Genomic DNA, 17,476 nt, shown 5'->3' with positions numbered 1-17,476 from the left:
GTTTGCTATGACCAGTACGTTCTCTTGGCAAAACTGTTTGCCTTTGCCCTGCTTCATTTTGTACTCCAAGGTCAAATTTGCCTGTTATTCCAGGTATCTCTTGACTTCCTAGTTTTGCATTTCAGTCCCCATGATGAAAAGGATATCTTTTTTGGGGTGTTAGTTCTAGAAGGTCTTGTAGGTCTTCTTAGAACCCTTCAACTTCAGCTTCTTTGGCATTACTGGTTGGGGCATAGACTTGGATTACCATGATATTGAATAGTTTGCCTTGGAAATGAACAGAGAGCATTTTGTCATTTTTCAGATTGCACCCAAGTACTGCATTTTGAACTCTTTTGTTGACTATGATGGCTACTCCATTTCTTCTAAGGGATTCTTGCCTACAGTGGTAGATATAATGGTCATCTGAGTTAAATTCACCCATTTCACCCCAGTTTAGTTCACTGATTCCTAAAATATTGATGTTCATTCTTGGCATTGCCTGTTCGACCAATTCCAATTTACCTTGATTCATGGACCTAACATTCCATGTTCCTATGCAATATTGTTCTTACAGCATCGAACTTTATTTCCATCACCAGTCACATCCGCAACTGGGTGTTGTTTTCACTTTGGGTTAGAGGAGTGGATTTCTCCTGATTCCACCAAAATGAATCTGATTGTCACCAGGCTAGAGTCCCAGTTGCTCATAGCCTTGGGTAAAGACCATCTGCCACTTGGTTGTCTCAGTTTTCTAAGAGATAAAACTAATGAGACAATTGAAGAATCATGGGCCAAAGAGCCAGAAAAGGAGAATAACTGTAAGGGGTTTTAAGAATGGCCTTAGAAGCCCAGGGAAGCTGGGGAAACTTCTTTTGTTCCTGTCACAAATTTGTTCAGCCAGGCCTTTCTTGTTTTGAGTATATGGCCAAGTGACCTTCTCTCTATTAAAGAAAAAGTTGTACTGGAGTACAGTTGATTTACAGTGTTGTGTTAGTTTCAGGAGTACAGAAAAGTAAATCAATAGACATATATCCACTATTTTTAAAAGGTTCTTTTCATTAAAAATGATAAAGCCTATTACAGACTATTGAGTAGAGTTCCCTCTGCTATACAGTAGGTTCTTATTAGTTATCTATTTTATATATACTTCCCTGGTGGCTCAGACTGTAAAGAATCTGCCTGCAGTGCAGGAGACCTGTGTTAGATCCCTGGGTTGAGAAGATCCACTGGAGGAGGGCATGGCAACCCACTCAGGTATTCTCTCCTGGAGAATCCCCATGGGCAGAGGAGCCTGGCGGGCTGCAGTTCATGAGGTTGCAAAGAGTTGGATACATATACAGTAGTTTATGTATGTCAATCCCTGTATCCCAATTTGTCCCTTCCTCCCTCTCCCTCTGGTAACCATAAGTTCGTTTTCTACATCTGTAACTCTATTATTTCTCTTTGGTAGATAAGTTCATTTCTACTGCTTTTTAAGATTCCGTGTATAAGTGATACCATATGATATTTGTCTTTGTCTGCAAGCAGTTTTCTCTGACAACTGGGATGTGCTCTTTTCTATCCGACCACAAGTGTTAACATAAAAACAACAGGAAATGGTTGGGGCACAAATTCCCCCTTGATAAGCCAGCAGGTAGTCAAAAGCTTTGCAGTGGTCAAGTGTTATGTGGGCCAGAGGGTCTAGTGAAGATTTTGTCATTCTAAGGTTAGAACTGGGTTCTCTACTTACCTAGGCCAGTCTCTGATTTTTTTTTTAAATTTCTTTTTTTTTTTAATACTTAGGTTATTATAAATTCTTTCTCATGCTAGGCTCACCAGGGATCCTACAAGAGTGACAACTGCTATTACCAGTCCAGCTCCCCTCCTGACTAGATGAATGCCCCCCTTTGATTCACAGGTTGTGTGAGTGTAATTAAAATCTGAATGTAACCTTGATCTGGGTGTGAACCACATATAGCCCACTGTCCCCTGGTAGTTTTCTTGGAGACAGTTGATGGCCCAACATGGGTGGCCCTTGCTACAGGGTCCTCAAGGAACAAACATCCCTCAGGGGTACACACATGGTCTTTGAATTTTATTGAGTCTTGTTTAGGCTCATGGTGGCGCCCTCCCATCCAGGGTACTTGCTCATGGCCAGGCCCTCCATGTTTGGTATGATCCTGTCCCCAGAGCCCTTAAGCATGGTAACTATCTAGAGTCGGCCATGCCTGTAGGTGGAGGGCTCATAGTGAACGGTTGGTTGGACCCCCAAAAACAGGGATTTGATGAACACATACGTCTTTGCAGGGGTGTGGTGGCAATGGGGGCAACCTTGATGTCCCTGGGCAGAAGCCTGGGCATGGTGGAATTAAATCATAGTTTGGTGATATTGTCAGCTGAAGTTCCCTGAAAGTCTGGTGGGCTATATTTATTCCCCGACTGAGGCTGATGGTGACAGATCCAACAATCAGTAAAATTCCAGCCCTTTTGGATGTTTGAATGTTACTTTTAAAAATAAATGAATTTCCCAGAGAGTGATACAGAGGAGGACCATAAGAAGAATCAACTGCATTTTAGTTGGGAACCTATTACTTATCTTGAGGTTGTCTTCAGAAGTTTGGGTTCAGAAAGAGGCTCACATGAGCGTTCTGGCTGAGGGGAGTCTGACAGGATTGTAAGTAGTTCCGGGTCCAGAGCCTGTTAGACTCAGGGTGTTGTGTCCATAAGATAACTGCCTGTAAAAACTCCTCTTTGTTGACGACTGATCTGAGGAGATCTTGAGACCTCAAGTTGCAACTGCTTTGAATATGACTGGTGCTAAGACACTTCAGTCATGTCCGACTGCGACCCCATGGACTGTAGCCCACCAGGCTCCCCTGTCCATGGGATTTTCCAGGTTTGAACACTGAAGTGGGTTGCTATTTCCTTCTCCAGGGAACCTTCCCAACCTGGGGATCGAACCAGCATCTCTTACATCTCCTGCTTTAGCAGACGGATTCTTTACCACTAGCGTATGTAGGTATCCTTCAATCTGATACATTTCAGAAGATTTAAGTCCTCAGTAATACAGGAAGATATCTGCAGCCTTACCCACAATGGCCATTCAGCTCTATTCTGCATGCCTGAACCACTGTTACTTTATTTTTATTTTATTTCTAAACATATTTTTTTTCTTAATAAAGCAGATGTACAATGTATATTCAGTAGGCCACAAAGAGGCTGCTTTAATTATGTAATATATAAGCCAGCATGACTTTCCTATACTTAAAATGTATGTGTGTTTGTGAGCATATATCTACTTTTCCCCATATCTTTATATATTTAAAATGTAGACTTTTTTTTTTTTAAACAATGTCCATGAATGTAGGTTTCTAATTAGAGATGTGTAATTTGGATATATGTCACTCTCCTTTTAATGTTTAACAGGTGGCTAAATCCCTTGTTTAAAATTGGTCACAAACGGAAATTAGAACCAGATGACATGTACTCGGTGTTTCCGGAAGATCGCTCCCAGCGCCTTGGAGAAGAGCTGCAAGGGTGAGCACAGACATCAGGGGCAAGGGGAGAAAGAGTGAGAATTTCCACGTGGGGCTGTGTTTGGGGGAGGCTTTGCCTTCCTCTGGGTTCTTCTGAGGTTCCTCTGGGTTCTGTCTGAGACTCCTCTCCTGACACTGCACACTCAGCCCCTCAGGTTGACCCCAGGCTTAGCCCACTTTGGGAGCCCGTGTTCCCTGTGCATCTGTGGGCGTGGAGGGAGCCCACAGCCACGGCCCTGGAGGCCGAGCTCTGTCCCCGGAGGTGGTGTCCCTGGAGGAGATAGTCTGCCCGCCTGAGCTGCTCATGACCTGTGAGTCCAGCAAAGCTTGGCAGGAACTTGTTTCCAGAATCTGGAACTTTTGCCTCAAGGCCTGTCTCTCTGATGCTTCAGAGTCTGCACTGCTCATCTTTCAGGAGCCCTGTGAGCAGGTAGCCAGCATCTATTGCGCAGCCGCAGAGCACCCTGCAGGGCAGGCTTGTCTCCCACTCCGCCCCGCCCCCTTTCCCCTTTGGTGGACACGATATTCTTCACTGCCCTCTGTTTCTCATCGCAGGCACTGGGATCAGGAAGTGAAGAGAGCCCAGAAAGACTCACATGAGCCTTCGTTAATGAAAGCAATCGTAAAGTGTTACTGGAAATCCTATTTAATTTGGGGAATGTTTACATTTCTTGAGGTAAAAGATTTTCATACTGTGCGTTGCTTTTTGGTGTATGTGTCTCAGTACTGAGGTGGACGGGACCCGTGGGGAGAGAGGCCAGTGGTCTAAGGTCTGAGGATAAACCCTCATGGAAACATGATAGACCTCAGAAGTTGTATTCATCTTTAGAATGGGCAAGGACTGGACTCCAAGGGTTACTATTCTTCTTTTAACTGGTTAGAGTGTTGTGGAAGGATGGCCTTGAAATAAAAGACATTTTATATTATGGTAGAAAGTTCCTGGTGTTCAGTATATACGCTGACTGATCTTTGACCAAAAGGAGATTCCAACAGCCTCAGGCAATATGTGCCCTTGATTTAGAGGAAGGTAATTTGGACCCAAGCCCAGAATAAAGTACCTTTTATGGCGCTTTGTTATAGTTTAACAAGGTAAAAATTGTTACCTTGACCAGGTCACATCTGATAAATGCTTTTCTAAGAAGATAACATCGCCTCTCCTCTTCCAGGAGAACAGAACCCAGGCCCTGCATCTGGACCATAGCTTCCCAGAACTCCTAAGAGCACACCTTTCCCCAGGCTGCCCCCTTCCCCGTGGGCTGGCAGTGTGAGCAAAGCCCCCTGTGGGGAGGAGCTCCAGCTTCACCGTGAATTCTGTGCACCCTCCACGCTGCTTTCTTTCCCTGGTTGTGGGAGCAGATTCCTGGTTGAAGGAGGATCCTGGTATCCTGGCATTGGCAGAGGGTGTAGGAGGGAATGTGCAGGGCAAACCAGAGGCAGAAAGCTGTGATGTCAGTGACCTCCATGACCCTGAAGATCCTGGGTCAAGATCCCCTAGAGGACAATCCACCTGGGGACACAGTGCCGTCAGCCACCCTGTTCTGGCTGAGCCTGCTGGGGCTCTCCTGCAGACCTCCCTGGGGGGCTTGTGCTCTCCGTGGTCCCTTAGCGCTGCATTAGGGACACGGGCAGCCTGTGAGTGTGTGAGGGCAGGAGGGATGGAAGATGTAGTTGCTGAAAAAGGGGTGTTTTAGGTGGAGAAGGTATTAGCTGTCCTCAGTCCATCGTGTTGGGGGTGAGGGGGGTGGGCCAGGTGGTTTACAGGAGGGCGGTGTGGCTCTTGTTTAAAGGCTGTGTTGTACTGAAGGGCACTGTGGGCAGTGGGCAGCTGGGCAGGTGAAGTCCACCCCAAACAACTGGAGAGACAGAGAATCTGTCAGCTCCCAGGTGACTGAGTGGTCCTGGGGGATGGAGTTCTCACTGATGTCAGAAGAGGATTGGGCACTGTGCCAGAGGGTGGGACAGGTATGTGGGGCAGAGTGCCACCTTTGAGAGGACACTGACCACTTAGGTACTGCAGTGCCTTGTGAAGGGCAGGGGTTGGGAGAAGGAGCAGGAGCCCGTCAGGCTGCCCCAGCCCTTCTTTCTCCCATGTGCAGCTGTCCCAGTGATGGTATTTCCACATAGTCACAGTAAGTCTCTGAAATACACAGGTGGCGAGCTGGTGTGGCCTGTTTGTGCAGGATTTCCTGACCTCACACAGCAGAGCTCTCATGAATTCTGCTTGTCTGGAGACCCTGGGGCCTCGGTGTCTGCCTGTGGCTCATGCCAGGTGCCTGGTTGGATGAGTGGCCTCCGGGTTTAATGTTGGATCATATCAGGAGCAGGTCTTTCTCTGCTGTCCCTGGTTCTCTAGTTTCTCTTTGGTACCAGATGCTAAAGAGCCTTAAAGTCAAGTGGGTCTCGAAGCATAGCCCATGTGGCTGGACTTGAATTGAGCTGCTGGTTTTTCTTGCTGTCCTGGGCTGTAGCTCTTTGGGTGAGGTCACTAAGCCTTGGATGGATCCCATTCTGAGTCCTGGGTCTTGGCTGTGGCAGCTCATGGGAGAAGCAGACATAGAGGGAGAGGCTGCAGGATCTGGGGTTCTTCCTGAGAGAGAATCATTTCCACTGTGGTGCTGGGAGTGTTGATTTCAAAGTTTTCCAGCCCCAGTAATGCTTCCTACTGGGGGTCCAGGAAGGCCAGGCCTGGGGCTGCATAAGGTGGAACTGGAAGAGCCCTGCGCCCTTTCAGGAGGTTGGTCTCTGGGTGGTCATGGCAGAGAAGCGGGGAGTAGAGGACCTAAATGTAGGGGCTCATCTGTGTGGCAGTACTGCTAGTACTAGTAGCAGTGCTAGTTAGTTAAATAATTGATTTTATGAAGCAACTTCCCATGTTGTGATCAATCTATACTGCTTGTTGTTCTTTATATTTTAGATGGTGGAAGATCTAAACTCAGCCCAGGAGTTTTCTAAAACACAAACATGTTTCCTTTTCGATCTCCAGCCCTCTTTTAATCCCTCAGGTGCACAGAATGCCCCATGGATCATCCATGATCCCAAGCAGTGTGGTCTTTCCACCCACAGCACAAGAGGGGCCTCCCAGGTACTCCTGGCAGCACCAGTGGGAGAAAGCAGGGTGACGCCAGTCCAGAGTGAGGGTTTTAGGATTTTGAGATATGTCCTTTGAGAAGGGCTTCCCTGATAGCTCAGCTGGTAAGGAATCTGCCTGCAATGAGGGATACCTGGGTTCGATCTTGGGGTTGGGAAGATCCCCTGGACAAGGAAAAGGCTACCCACTCCAGCATTCTGGCCTGGAAAATTCCATGGACTGTCCTGTGAGAACTGAGGAGTATCTCTTCCTCTCAGAGAAACAAGTACCAGGCTGTGGAGCACTTGCCGGTCACCCCTAATTAGAACAGAATAGCCAGAGAGCTCCCAGCACCCCTGGCCCCTGTGTGCACCTCCACGGGTACTGTGGGTGGGGAGGACAGGTCTCTGCCTGCCCAGGGCCCTCAGGGTGGAGAGGAGGAGCCTGAAGCCTCTGCCTGGGCGTGAGTCACAAAGACCACCTCCCCAGGTCATCAGCGCTTCTCTCTGAGAGGTGAGGTCTCCATTGCTGGTGTGTAAGTGGGGTGACCTGAGAGAGCCAGAGTGGGTTCACCCAGTCCCTTTCCCTGAGAGGGGAGGTGTGGCCGGGTATTATATCCTCTTCTAAGGACCCTTAGAAGTGGCCCAGCCTTGTCCCATCACTTGGCCTTTGTCTGAAGCCACTTTTGCTGATGGTCTCTGGCCCAGGTGGAGGCTGTGGGAAGCACATGTGTGTGTAAATCCTCACCCTTGGAGCTCAGCTGATGGACAGGAAGTAAACAGAATCCTCTGAATCCCACAGTGGGCTTTGTGCCTCAACTCACGGCTGATTCCCCAAGAGCTGAGTGGTCTTTGCATTTATTTCCCAACCCTTTCTTCCATGTTTCCCTCACTTTGCTCAACCCAGGAGACTGAGGAGTGGCTGCTGGTGGCAAAGATACTGTGGGCTGAGAACAACCACTGAGGACCACACAGCGGGAGAGGAGGAGGGGGCCTTGAGCCAAGCAGAAGGGGACCTGCCGAGCAGACGTGCTGTGTGTGCCCTGCTGGTTCCTAAGAGCATTGCGTTAGCCATTAGGTGTCAGTAATACCCACAGTGATGACCCTGAGTTATAAATTGGGGTTTTATATCCATCTTCTTTTCTTTTCTAAACATATGTAAGTTTTTAATGTAAAATTAAAAGATTTTTTTAAATTGAAGTATGATTGGCTTACAATGTTATATTAGTTTCTGGTATACATCATTAGTGATTTAATATTTTATATGGTACATGATAAGTTTAGTTACCAACTGTCATCATGCAAAGTTATTCCAATATTATTGAATATATTTCCTATGTTGTAAATTATAATCCTGTGATTATTTATTTTTTAAACTTTTGTATATTTATTTTTTGCCCCCAATTCCCTTTTACTTATTTTATAATTTGGAGTTTGTACCTCTTAAGTTCCCTCACCTGTTTCACTTGTTTCCTCCACCCCCTTCAATCCATTTTCTTTCTGTAGTTAGGGAGGTAGGAGACTCTTTTTAAAAGATTGCATTCATAATGGTTAAAAATTTTAGCAATCTGCTTAGAAGTGAAACTTAAATTGCAATCTAGAAAATTTGGCTTCACACATGACTTTTCTCAAGAGTTCTTATTCCACTGTACCACCTGTGAGCAGCAGTGAGTTCTCCAAGCCCTTTGTGAAACCAGGCTCTGCCATTAAGAATAGAATAAATCTCTTACCAGGACTTCTAATAATAAAAGTGATGAAAAACCCGTGTTTTTATGGTGGTTTCAGAGCTCTCTGAGATGTTGTAGCTCGTTTAGCTGTCCCAGGATTCCTCCGAGGGAGGCAAGGCTGGTATTTTCACAGATAAAGACCCGGAGGCCCAGGAGGGCACACGATGGGCTCAGGGTCATGTGACTCGCAGGTGGCCAACCTGGTCTCTGAGGCACGGTGCTCTGACTGCTAGACGCGTGTTCTCTGTGTTCTGTCCTCTCCTCCCACAGCCTCTACTGAGGCTCAGAGCCAGGAGGAGCTGCTTTTCTAGCAACAGCTCTGTGCTCCTCTGTCAACTGCTTTCTATAGTGTTTTTGTTTTGTTTTTAATTTCCTGTAGATTTTTAAGAACTTTTCAAAAATACAAAAATAGAATAGACTGAAAGGGTAGCACAATGTGTCACTCCAGAATAGGGCTCTCTGGCAGAAAGATTGTTGTGAGTTGATTCTGTTTTTGAGAAATAGACACAGGAGAAACTCTGAAGACAGAGTAGAAGTTATTCTTCTGAGGGACATTTACACTGATAAAGGAAGTCTCCATTTGTAAAAGTGTCTCCCTCTCTGTACCAGAAAAAAAAGGATGGCTCTTAATCACAGCAGAATCCTGTTGAAGGACAGTCTTCTAGAGGGATTAAATCTGCATAACAAACCCAACCCTAGTGTAGTTTAAGCTGCTTTTCCTATTAACCTCTCATAGGTGCCCCATCACCTTTTCTTTAGTCTTTAGCTGGGGACGGTATTTAAGGTGATGGCTTGGGCCATCTCAGAGAGTTACTCAGTTCTTCTTGATATTTTGCATGTATATCAGAAATATACATATTAATAAACTTCTGTTTGATTTTCTCTTGCTATTCTGTCATTTATTACAGAGATCCTCAGCTAAGAACTCAGAAGGGTAAAGGGAAATAAGCCCCTATGTCACCTAAGCCAGCTTCAATAATTGCCATAATGAGTAGTCTTGATTCATCTGAAACTCACTCTCACTTCCCAAGATTATTTTAAAGCAGTTCCAAGACATCATATCATTTTTATCCATAAATATTTTAGTGTGTATCTTTAAAAGATATGGAATCTCCCCCACTAAACATATTTAGCATAAACATTATTATTATTATTGTTCATAAATATTAACTTTAATATCATTACTATCTAGCCAGTGCTCACAGTTGTCTTTTTCCCCTCTTCTGTTTGAAGCAGTATTAAATAAGGTACACTTGGCTGACATAGGTTATTCAAATTGCCTTTCTGTTCCCCTCCACCCCGAGCCTCTAGGTTGTTTGACCTGTAGAGATTCCCACAGCCTGGATTTGGCTGATCGCTTCTCCCCCTGTGTCAATTCACATGTTCCTCTGGCACCTTAGGTTGGTGTTTAGGTCTAGAAGTTGGATGTAGCTCATTTGGATTTTCTTCATCCCTTTCGTCTATGTAGGAGGTAGGGTTGTATATCTCCATTATAAGGTACATAACATCTTGTGTGTGTGTGTGTGTGTGTGTGTGATGTTGGAGCTATTTATGATCCTTGCTCAAGGTCCATTAATTTATTAAGGGTTGCAAAATGGAGATGTTTTAAGCACTTTGGTTAATACTCACCTATAGTATTTATAGGGAGAGTAGGGGAAAATAATTTCAGTTTTTAAAACCTGTTTTCAAGATGATGAATTGGTTCTCCTCTAGTGAGGAGAGGGGCTAGTGAGTTTTTATTGTTGTTTATTTGGTTTGGTTTTGTGAATGTCGGTTTGAGCTCATGGATTTAAGCATTTCTGATCAGCTTCAGTCCATTTCATTTGTTATGCTTGTGCCAACCTTTGGCCATCTTTGGGCAGTGGGGTATATTCAGGTTGGGCCCTAAGTCTTTTGCACATACTCTAGAAGTCTTGGCTAGTTTTTCTTTTTTTTTCATGTCTTTTGTTTTGTTTTTTACTTTCTGATATGACAGGATATGTCTAGTTCATTTTGTACAGCATTTGCTCAGCCCTGGAATCATCCATTTCTTCAAGCAGCCCTGTCTTCTTTTAGTGTGAAATGGTATTTAAACACTATAGTCTGGGTACTAGAAGAGCTTATTGCTCTTGGCTATTGTTTCTTGGATATTTTCCATTAGACAAAGTTAGAATACATTTTTTAAGGTAAACAGATATGTTTACATGGGTGTTGCCAATCCAAGTCAGATGCAGGACACTAGTGTTTTTACTTCATCTTATTGTGCTTACATCTGTATCTCTTTTCTCCCGTCATCTATTCTCTTTGTCTCAAGTCTAAGTCCAATTCTCATTGATATCAATGTAATTATTCATTTGTTTTTTCTTATGATGTGATGTCTGAAAACATTATAAGATTTACCTTTTTGCAGTTCATATTGTCTTCATGTGGGTGTATGATGCAGAGAATGTGTTTTCAAATTGTTTTGTTTAAAATCACTTTTGATAGTTCTTTTTTGTATGGCTCTGTGAACCAACAGGATGGGTAGATATTTAGGTACTTTTATTTAAATTTACTTTGAAATTTTAGGAATTGCTTTTGAAAAAATTAGTTATTTTATGATTATAATTCTGTATAATGTTTTCATGATTCCAAAATCAAGACAAGGCTACTTTTAAAGAAGGCTGATATCCTCGTTAGCTCTATTCTAATTCTCCTTCTCCTTTTGGGGATAACTTTTCAGGCTAATTTTGATTCATCTTTTTATTGATGTTTTTAAATATAGTTTTATCTGAAATTTTATTTTTCCTACTGTGCAGAATGAAAATTTCAATACCGTAATCTCTGGACTTTGGTTTATAAGGATTTTTCTGGAAGCATGAAATGTGCCATGGAACTCTGATTAAAACTCTGTGATCGTTGTAATTCCTTCAGAGCAGGTCTGTAGCCATTCCAGGCTCAGCTGCCAAGACAGTGCAAGAATGGAGTTTAGCAGATGCTTACATGGGGTTAGTTTCAGCTTCCAGAATCTTCCAGGGAGAGGAATCTTCAGGCTTCATCCCTAAGCAGTTGAACCTGAACCAGTTTCTGGCGGCTGGGCCCTGGGCATCAGAGTGCCCTTATCCCCACCCAGGTGATGCTAAGGTGCTACTGTGTTAAAGATGAGTGAAGGCTAGGATATCTAGAATGCTGATGGGTATGATTTCCCAGATTCACTGCTTTTCCTCCTTATCTCTGGATTTTTCTCAACTCCACTTTAGAACTCCCCCAGTTCTAAAGATTAACTGCCTGTTCAATTTTTTCCTACAAGCTCACTCTTTTCTGCTTATATGTTTCACTCAAGTGTTTTTCTTTGTTGCTGCTGCTAAGTCACTGCAGTCGTGTCTGACTCTGTGTGACCCCATAGATGGTAGCCCACCAGGCTCCGCTGTCCCTGGGATTCTCCAGGCAAGAACACCGGAGTGGGTTGCCATTCTTTGTTAGCTTGCTTCTATTTTTGTGTTTTTATTTCCATGAATGAGATATAGGGAAATTGGGTGAGAAATGTCTCAAGTACATTAACTTGGAGAAGGAATTCTATCCACTGCAGAAGCTCTAGTTTCTAACCTAACCCTGCAAGAAGTTATCCTAAGAAGCAAAAGGTGAGACCCAATATCAGGTGCTTTCAGGAGGCTGAATACCAAGGACTCTGTCAAGAAATGGCTACCACAAGCTTCCCTGGCAGTTGAAGCTTGGTGTTTAAGACTCTATGCCCCCAGGCAGATGTGAGGGTTTTTGATCCCTGGTTGGGGAACTAAGATTCTGCATGTCACATGGTGTGGCCAAAATAAAAAGTCTGCCTCAGAGACTCAGATTCTCAGAGAATCCTGAATAATGGATGTTGTGGTATTAAATTCTGCTCTTTTAAAGATCCTTTATGATTTCAGAGTTGTGAAAAATTTTTGTGAAAGAATAAGAACTATATTCTCAATTGGTTTGTGGAAAGATACATGTGATCATAGATATATGTCAAAGAGGAAGGGTTTAAGGGACAGTGTTTGACCTCGTTCCTGCTGATCAAGAAAATTTCAGTATGGTTAGCTTCATGGTTGATAATGAATATTTTCTCAGTTGTTTTTTTCTTTTTAGTTGATGGTGAGAATCAGTAGTGTACAGATGAGAGAATTCCTTGGTGGTGTCTGTCCACATGAGTATACATGTGTTGGGGGCAGCTCCCTGGAATGGCTGCCACCAGTGTTTGTGTCCCCAGGGTGAGCCACAGCCACTCCTTGCCTCTCTGAGAGACTCTCCAAGACAAGCAGAGTCTTCTGAAATTCAGTCTATCCTTGGGATTCACACCACTGTTTCACTTGGAGTTAATACTCGGAACAAAACGTTGAGCATATGCAGGAGTTAATCTTCTGGTAGCTGGAAAATCTTTTGCCTGGTTTGCCTCAGCCAGTTTTACCAAATGTCAGAAATTGAAACACTCACAGATTACAAATGCTGCTGCCAGCTGTCCTATTAAATGACTGTTCATCTAACCTTTCTTTGTGTGTGGAGGGGACAGATCTACTCAGTCTACGTTTGATGACTTCGATAACTTCTGTCCTGTGTTGTTCTAGAAGCTTTGAAGAATCATATTTAATATGTGTATTCTTTCTCTATATATGTACTTGGGGTTTTGTTTTCACAATTTTGTGCTATTCACTGTTTTGGTTCCTGTTTTTTCTGTTTGAGAGACATTACTGGAAAATTGTTTTTTACTTGCTGCTATTTTTCATATGGAGCATAATATCAATTTTCTGTTTTCCATAGTTGCAACTTATGCCAGAATGGAAATTCCTTGTGCATTATACTTTTCAGCACTTCTCTGAATTGCTGTGACTGCTCCTTGCTGGAGGCAAAGTTGTGCATGTATGCTCTGTCACTCAGTTGTGTCCGACTCTTTGCAACCCCAGGGACTGTAGCCCACCAGGCTTCTCTGTCCATGGGATCATCCTGGCAAGAATCCTGGAGTGGGTTGCCATTTCCTCCTCCAGATGATCTCAACTCAGGGATCAAACCTGCATTTCCTGTGACTCCTGTGTTGAGATGGATTCCTTACCACTGAGCCATTGGAGGAAGTCCCAAAATAGTGCTTAAGAATAATAAATGACTCTCCTCTCAAATTGCATCAGTAACACTTCATGTTTGAAATCCTTTGTTATCTTTTTGAAAGATAACAAATTTTCTATTCCAATTAAATAATAATAATTATCAAGAATAAAAAGAATTGACAGATGAGTGGGAGATATGAGCCATAAACTGGCATTATATCTTAATGAGGCTATTTCTCCAACTGTTTTTTATTTTTGGCTGTACCAGGTCTTATTTGCTGCATGTGGGATCTAGTTTCCTGACCAGGGATCGAACCAAAGTCCCCTATGTTGGGAGTGTGGAGTCTTATCTAAAGGACCACCAGGGAAGTCCCTCAACTGGGTTATTAAATTTTGTTTCTCAGTGAAAAACTCCAGATATGCTTAGGCAGTAGTGACCTGCCTTTATTTACACTCTTTATTGCTGGATTTGTTGCATTTATCCATACTCTGTTTGGTGAGTGACATTACTTTTATTTCTCCTGTAATCATAAGGATGTTAGCTCAAATGGAGGCCTGAGTAACAGGCAACAGTGATTCCCAAAGAGAATCATAAGTTTTAGGAAAGTTTGGGATGGCAGATATTACTGCTGGGATTCTGGTGGTTTGTGGCTGCAGCACTGGACTGCCCTTGGCCATACCTGGGCTGGGACTGCCTGTGTGCAGAGTTTGATGTTCTTGCTTCTCTGTGTGAGCCTCCACATTTCCATCTCAGGAAACTATAAACAGTGTGTTTGACAATCCATTTTATGAGGGACTCTTCCATGAGCTCTCTATGCCTCTTGGAATGTGTGACAGGACACGGTGGAAATGTATCAGAACTGACCATTTTACTCCAGTCTGATCATCTTACTTATACTTCTTCAACTAAATAGTGTTCCCTTTATCCTCTATAGTAAATAAAAATTCCCATGACTTCATGGATCAGGCACTGAGTTCGCTGAGCAGGAAATGCTTAGTATTTTTGGTGAATGGTGTTATGGATTCTCCTTCCCTCCTCTTGTGTGTGGGTTCCTCAGCTTCAGACAGACAGAAGAGAGCTATCAAAGCAAACCTGTCAGGTAAACCAAGCTTCCCCCGTCTGTTTGAGTAAGACGGGATTGCCAGAAAAGGAAAAGCCCTGTTCCTGAAAGACTTCCAAACTTTTGGCATTTTGTCTTTTGAGAAGTCTGTGGAGGAAATGATGTTGAGGGTCAAGGTGTTTACTTTTGGTGACTTGAATTCATTGAGTGTTTGGTTTTCTTTGATGGTGGAGAAAGAAGGGGGCCTAGAGAGAAAGAGACCTTCAAGGAGTGACTAGAGGGAGGGAGTGAGTTGTGGGGCGAAGTGGCTGTTTGGCAGGGTGGGTAGGTGTTGCTGTTTCTTTGCCTTTTTCTTTGGGAAAGAAGCTTGCTTTCCCTAAGTCTTACTCAGAGTGGAAGCCTCAGTGCACCCTGAGTCAATTGGTTTAACCTTGGGAAAGAGATGATTGGGAACATTTCTTCCAAACTACCAACTGCAGTGAATGGTGGATGGAGAACCACGGAAGACATGATAGTTTTTAGCTTGACCTCCACCATATTTAATTTTTCACTCCAAGGAACTGTCCAACTTCTAGGGGGTAGAGACATATTGAGGTAGTGCTCTTGGAAGCTGAGACCCTGTAGAGCTGCCAAGCCTGGTTTCTCTGTGGTATTCCAACTGAAGCTGGTTTCCATTCCCTTGGCCTACAGACATGTGGAGTTTGGGATGGAAAAGAGTGGATGTGTTTGTGCCAGTGTCTCAGTTCATAAAGATTCACAAAGAAGATAATAAAAGCATGTCTCCCATGTGTGAACCAGGTTGACTTTCTATTGGGCTGGGACATTAAGAATACAGGGGACAGGGGCAAGCTGCCACAGGCTTCTTCGTATGGAAGCAGATTTCTTACTCTTCTTCTGCCAGCTTTTTCCTTATTCATCTTAAGGCTCAGTTGGTATTGAGCCTTGTTGTGGTATTTACTGAGCATTCACATTACACTAAGCATGATACTAAGGCTTTACTATTTTTGAATGTAAAATTTTGTCTTAAGGTTAAAACTGTTGTCTACTTGTCTTATAGGAGATAGTGAATCTGCATATTTTTCTTTTAAATTAGCCATGAATGTATCATTTTGTCAAAATGTATTTTTAGCATGCTAATGCTAAAAGTAAATCTGTGTACAGAGAAACTGACATGTCTAATTAAGGCTTTTTTTCATTTCTTTCAGGAAGGCACCAAAGTAGTTCAACCCATATTTTTGGGGAAAATGGTTAGTTATATTGAAAACTACAATCCCACAGATTCTGCCGCTTTGCATGAAGCCTACGCCTATGCGGCAGGGCTGAGCACCAGTGTGCTCGTGTGGGCCATTCTGCACCACTTGTGCTTCTACAACATGCAGCTCGTGGGGATGAGGCTGAGGGTAGCTGTGTGCCATATGATCTACCGCAAGGTGAGTGTTGCTCGGTACCACGGTGTGTACCTCCCCTGAGGCATCAGAAACATTTTGGTAAAGTTCTCTGTAAATTAAAAATTTTGTAACTGGGATCATTTATACTTTGCTAGGGCTTCCAGATGATAGTTCAGCGTTAAAGAATCTGCCTGCCAATGCAGGAGACACAGGTTCAATCCCTGGGTCTTGAAGATCCCTTGGAGAAGGCAGTGGCAACCCACTCCAATATTCTTGCCAGGAGAATTCCCTGGAGCCTGGCAGGCTACAGTCCATAGGGCCCCAGAGGGTTGCACATGACTGAGTGACTGGACAGAAACAGAGAAGCTTATTTGCATCAAGCCAAGTTTGTTGTCCTTTAAGCAAACTTTACAAATATATAATAAAAAATTTTCTATTGAGATCAGGTCAAGACTGCCTTTGATGACTTTGATGGCTGTTACACAATATCTACTAAATTTGTAACAAAATCTAATTAAAAAATATGTACCAAAAATATCACATTGATTTTCAGTGTTTTCATGCCAAAGTAGTATTGATGGAAATGTTGTTGTTGTTGTTGTTCATTAAAACCTTCATTTATATCAAAGTTGTATTTGAAAGTGAACTTCAGTGGTTGGATTAAATCTAGGAGATTTAATTTATAAAATTAAATATAGGAGACCAGAATGTGTTTGAGAAAGGGAATGATTATATTTTTATATGGCCCATTTACTCATATTCAGTAAAATTGTGTTAACTAAAGAAAAATATAAATAGAATCTATGCATATACAGACTCAGTCACTATATTCTATAATTATGATTGTTTTAATGGTATTAAAGAAAATAGTTGGATATTTGGGATAAAACCTGAAATTTTCCATTGTCCTTGGCAATTTGGAGAGAATTTATGGCAGTTTATTCAAATTATTTTCATAATTAAATATTTCCTTTTTGTCTTTAGCATGCATTATAGCAGTTTTAATAAGACCTGATTTGATGTGTTCAGTGATTTCCTATTGAGAAATGCCATAGAATTATTTCATAGTTTATTCTGGTCTTAGCTAATATAAAAAGAGTAAGGATTTTGGGTGTCTTTACAAAGAAATTGCCACAGATACACTATGTCAGGAGCTGAAGACTCCATATAAACTTGATCCTGTGTATCTTGTTGCTCTGGGTTGTTTGCTTTTTTTCAAATCCTTACTTAATTGTATTGTATACTTGAAAGTTGCTGAGAGAGTGGGTCTTAGTGAGCTCATCTCACATACACAAAATGATAACTACATGAGATGACGAATATGTTAATTGGTTTTAATACAGAAATCATTTCCCAATGTGTATTTTTAACAAAACATGTTGTGCACCTTAAATATATATAATTTTTATTTAAAAATCCTTATTGAAAACTAAACCAAACAATTTAAATCAAAATTATTGCTTCTTTTACCTGCTTGCTACTTATCTAGAGATTCTGTTTCTTAAGAATGCTTTTCTTTGCAAAATGTAAGGTGTCTTCTCATCTTTCCTTGAGCAGAATCTTATTAATGTCAGGGCTGTGTGAATCCAGGGCCCTGACATCTCACGGTCTGTGTTTGGCTATTGCACGTGAGCAGGTTTCCTCTTGGGTGACGTGGAAATGGCAGCGGTGCCCGTCCACTCTAGTCAGGGGTCTTCCTTG

At 42.8% G+C, this 17,476-nt stretch overlaps 1 protein-coding gene across 1 annotated transcript in view; it reads left to right on the top strand.

Annotated features, from left to right (window-relative positions):
• Positions 1 to 1,985: 1,985 nt before the first annotated feature.
• Positions 1,986 to 17,476, top strand: part of LOC113888423 (multidrug resistance-associated protein 4-like) — a 167,142-nt gene continuing 151,651 nt past the window's right edge. Inside the window, exons 1-3 of the mRNA XM_027535549.1 lie at positions 1,986 to 2,034; positions 2,101 to 2,165; positions 15,593 to 15,817. Of these exons, the coding sequence (XP_027391350.1) occupies positions 1,986 to 2,034; positions 2,101 to 2,165; positions 15,593 to 15,817 (339 nt within the window). The remainder of the gene's footprint in view (positions 2,035 to 2,100; positions 2,166 to 15,592; positions 15,818 to 17,476) is intronic.

This window comes from Bos indicus x Bos taurus, unplaced genomic scaffold (genome assembly GCF_003369695.1).
Source record: "Bos indicus x Bos taurus breed Angus x Brahman F1 hybrid unplaced genomic scaffold, Bos_hybrid_MaternalHap_v2.0 SuperScaffold_100126, whole genome shotgun sequence".
Taxonomy (NCBI): Eukaryota; Metazoa; Chordata; class Mammalia; order Artiodactyla; family Bovidae; genus Bos; species Bos indicus x Bos taurus.
Note: the sequence above shows the minus strand (reverse complement) of the source record. Positions and strands in the feature narration are given on the sequence as shown.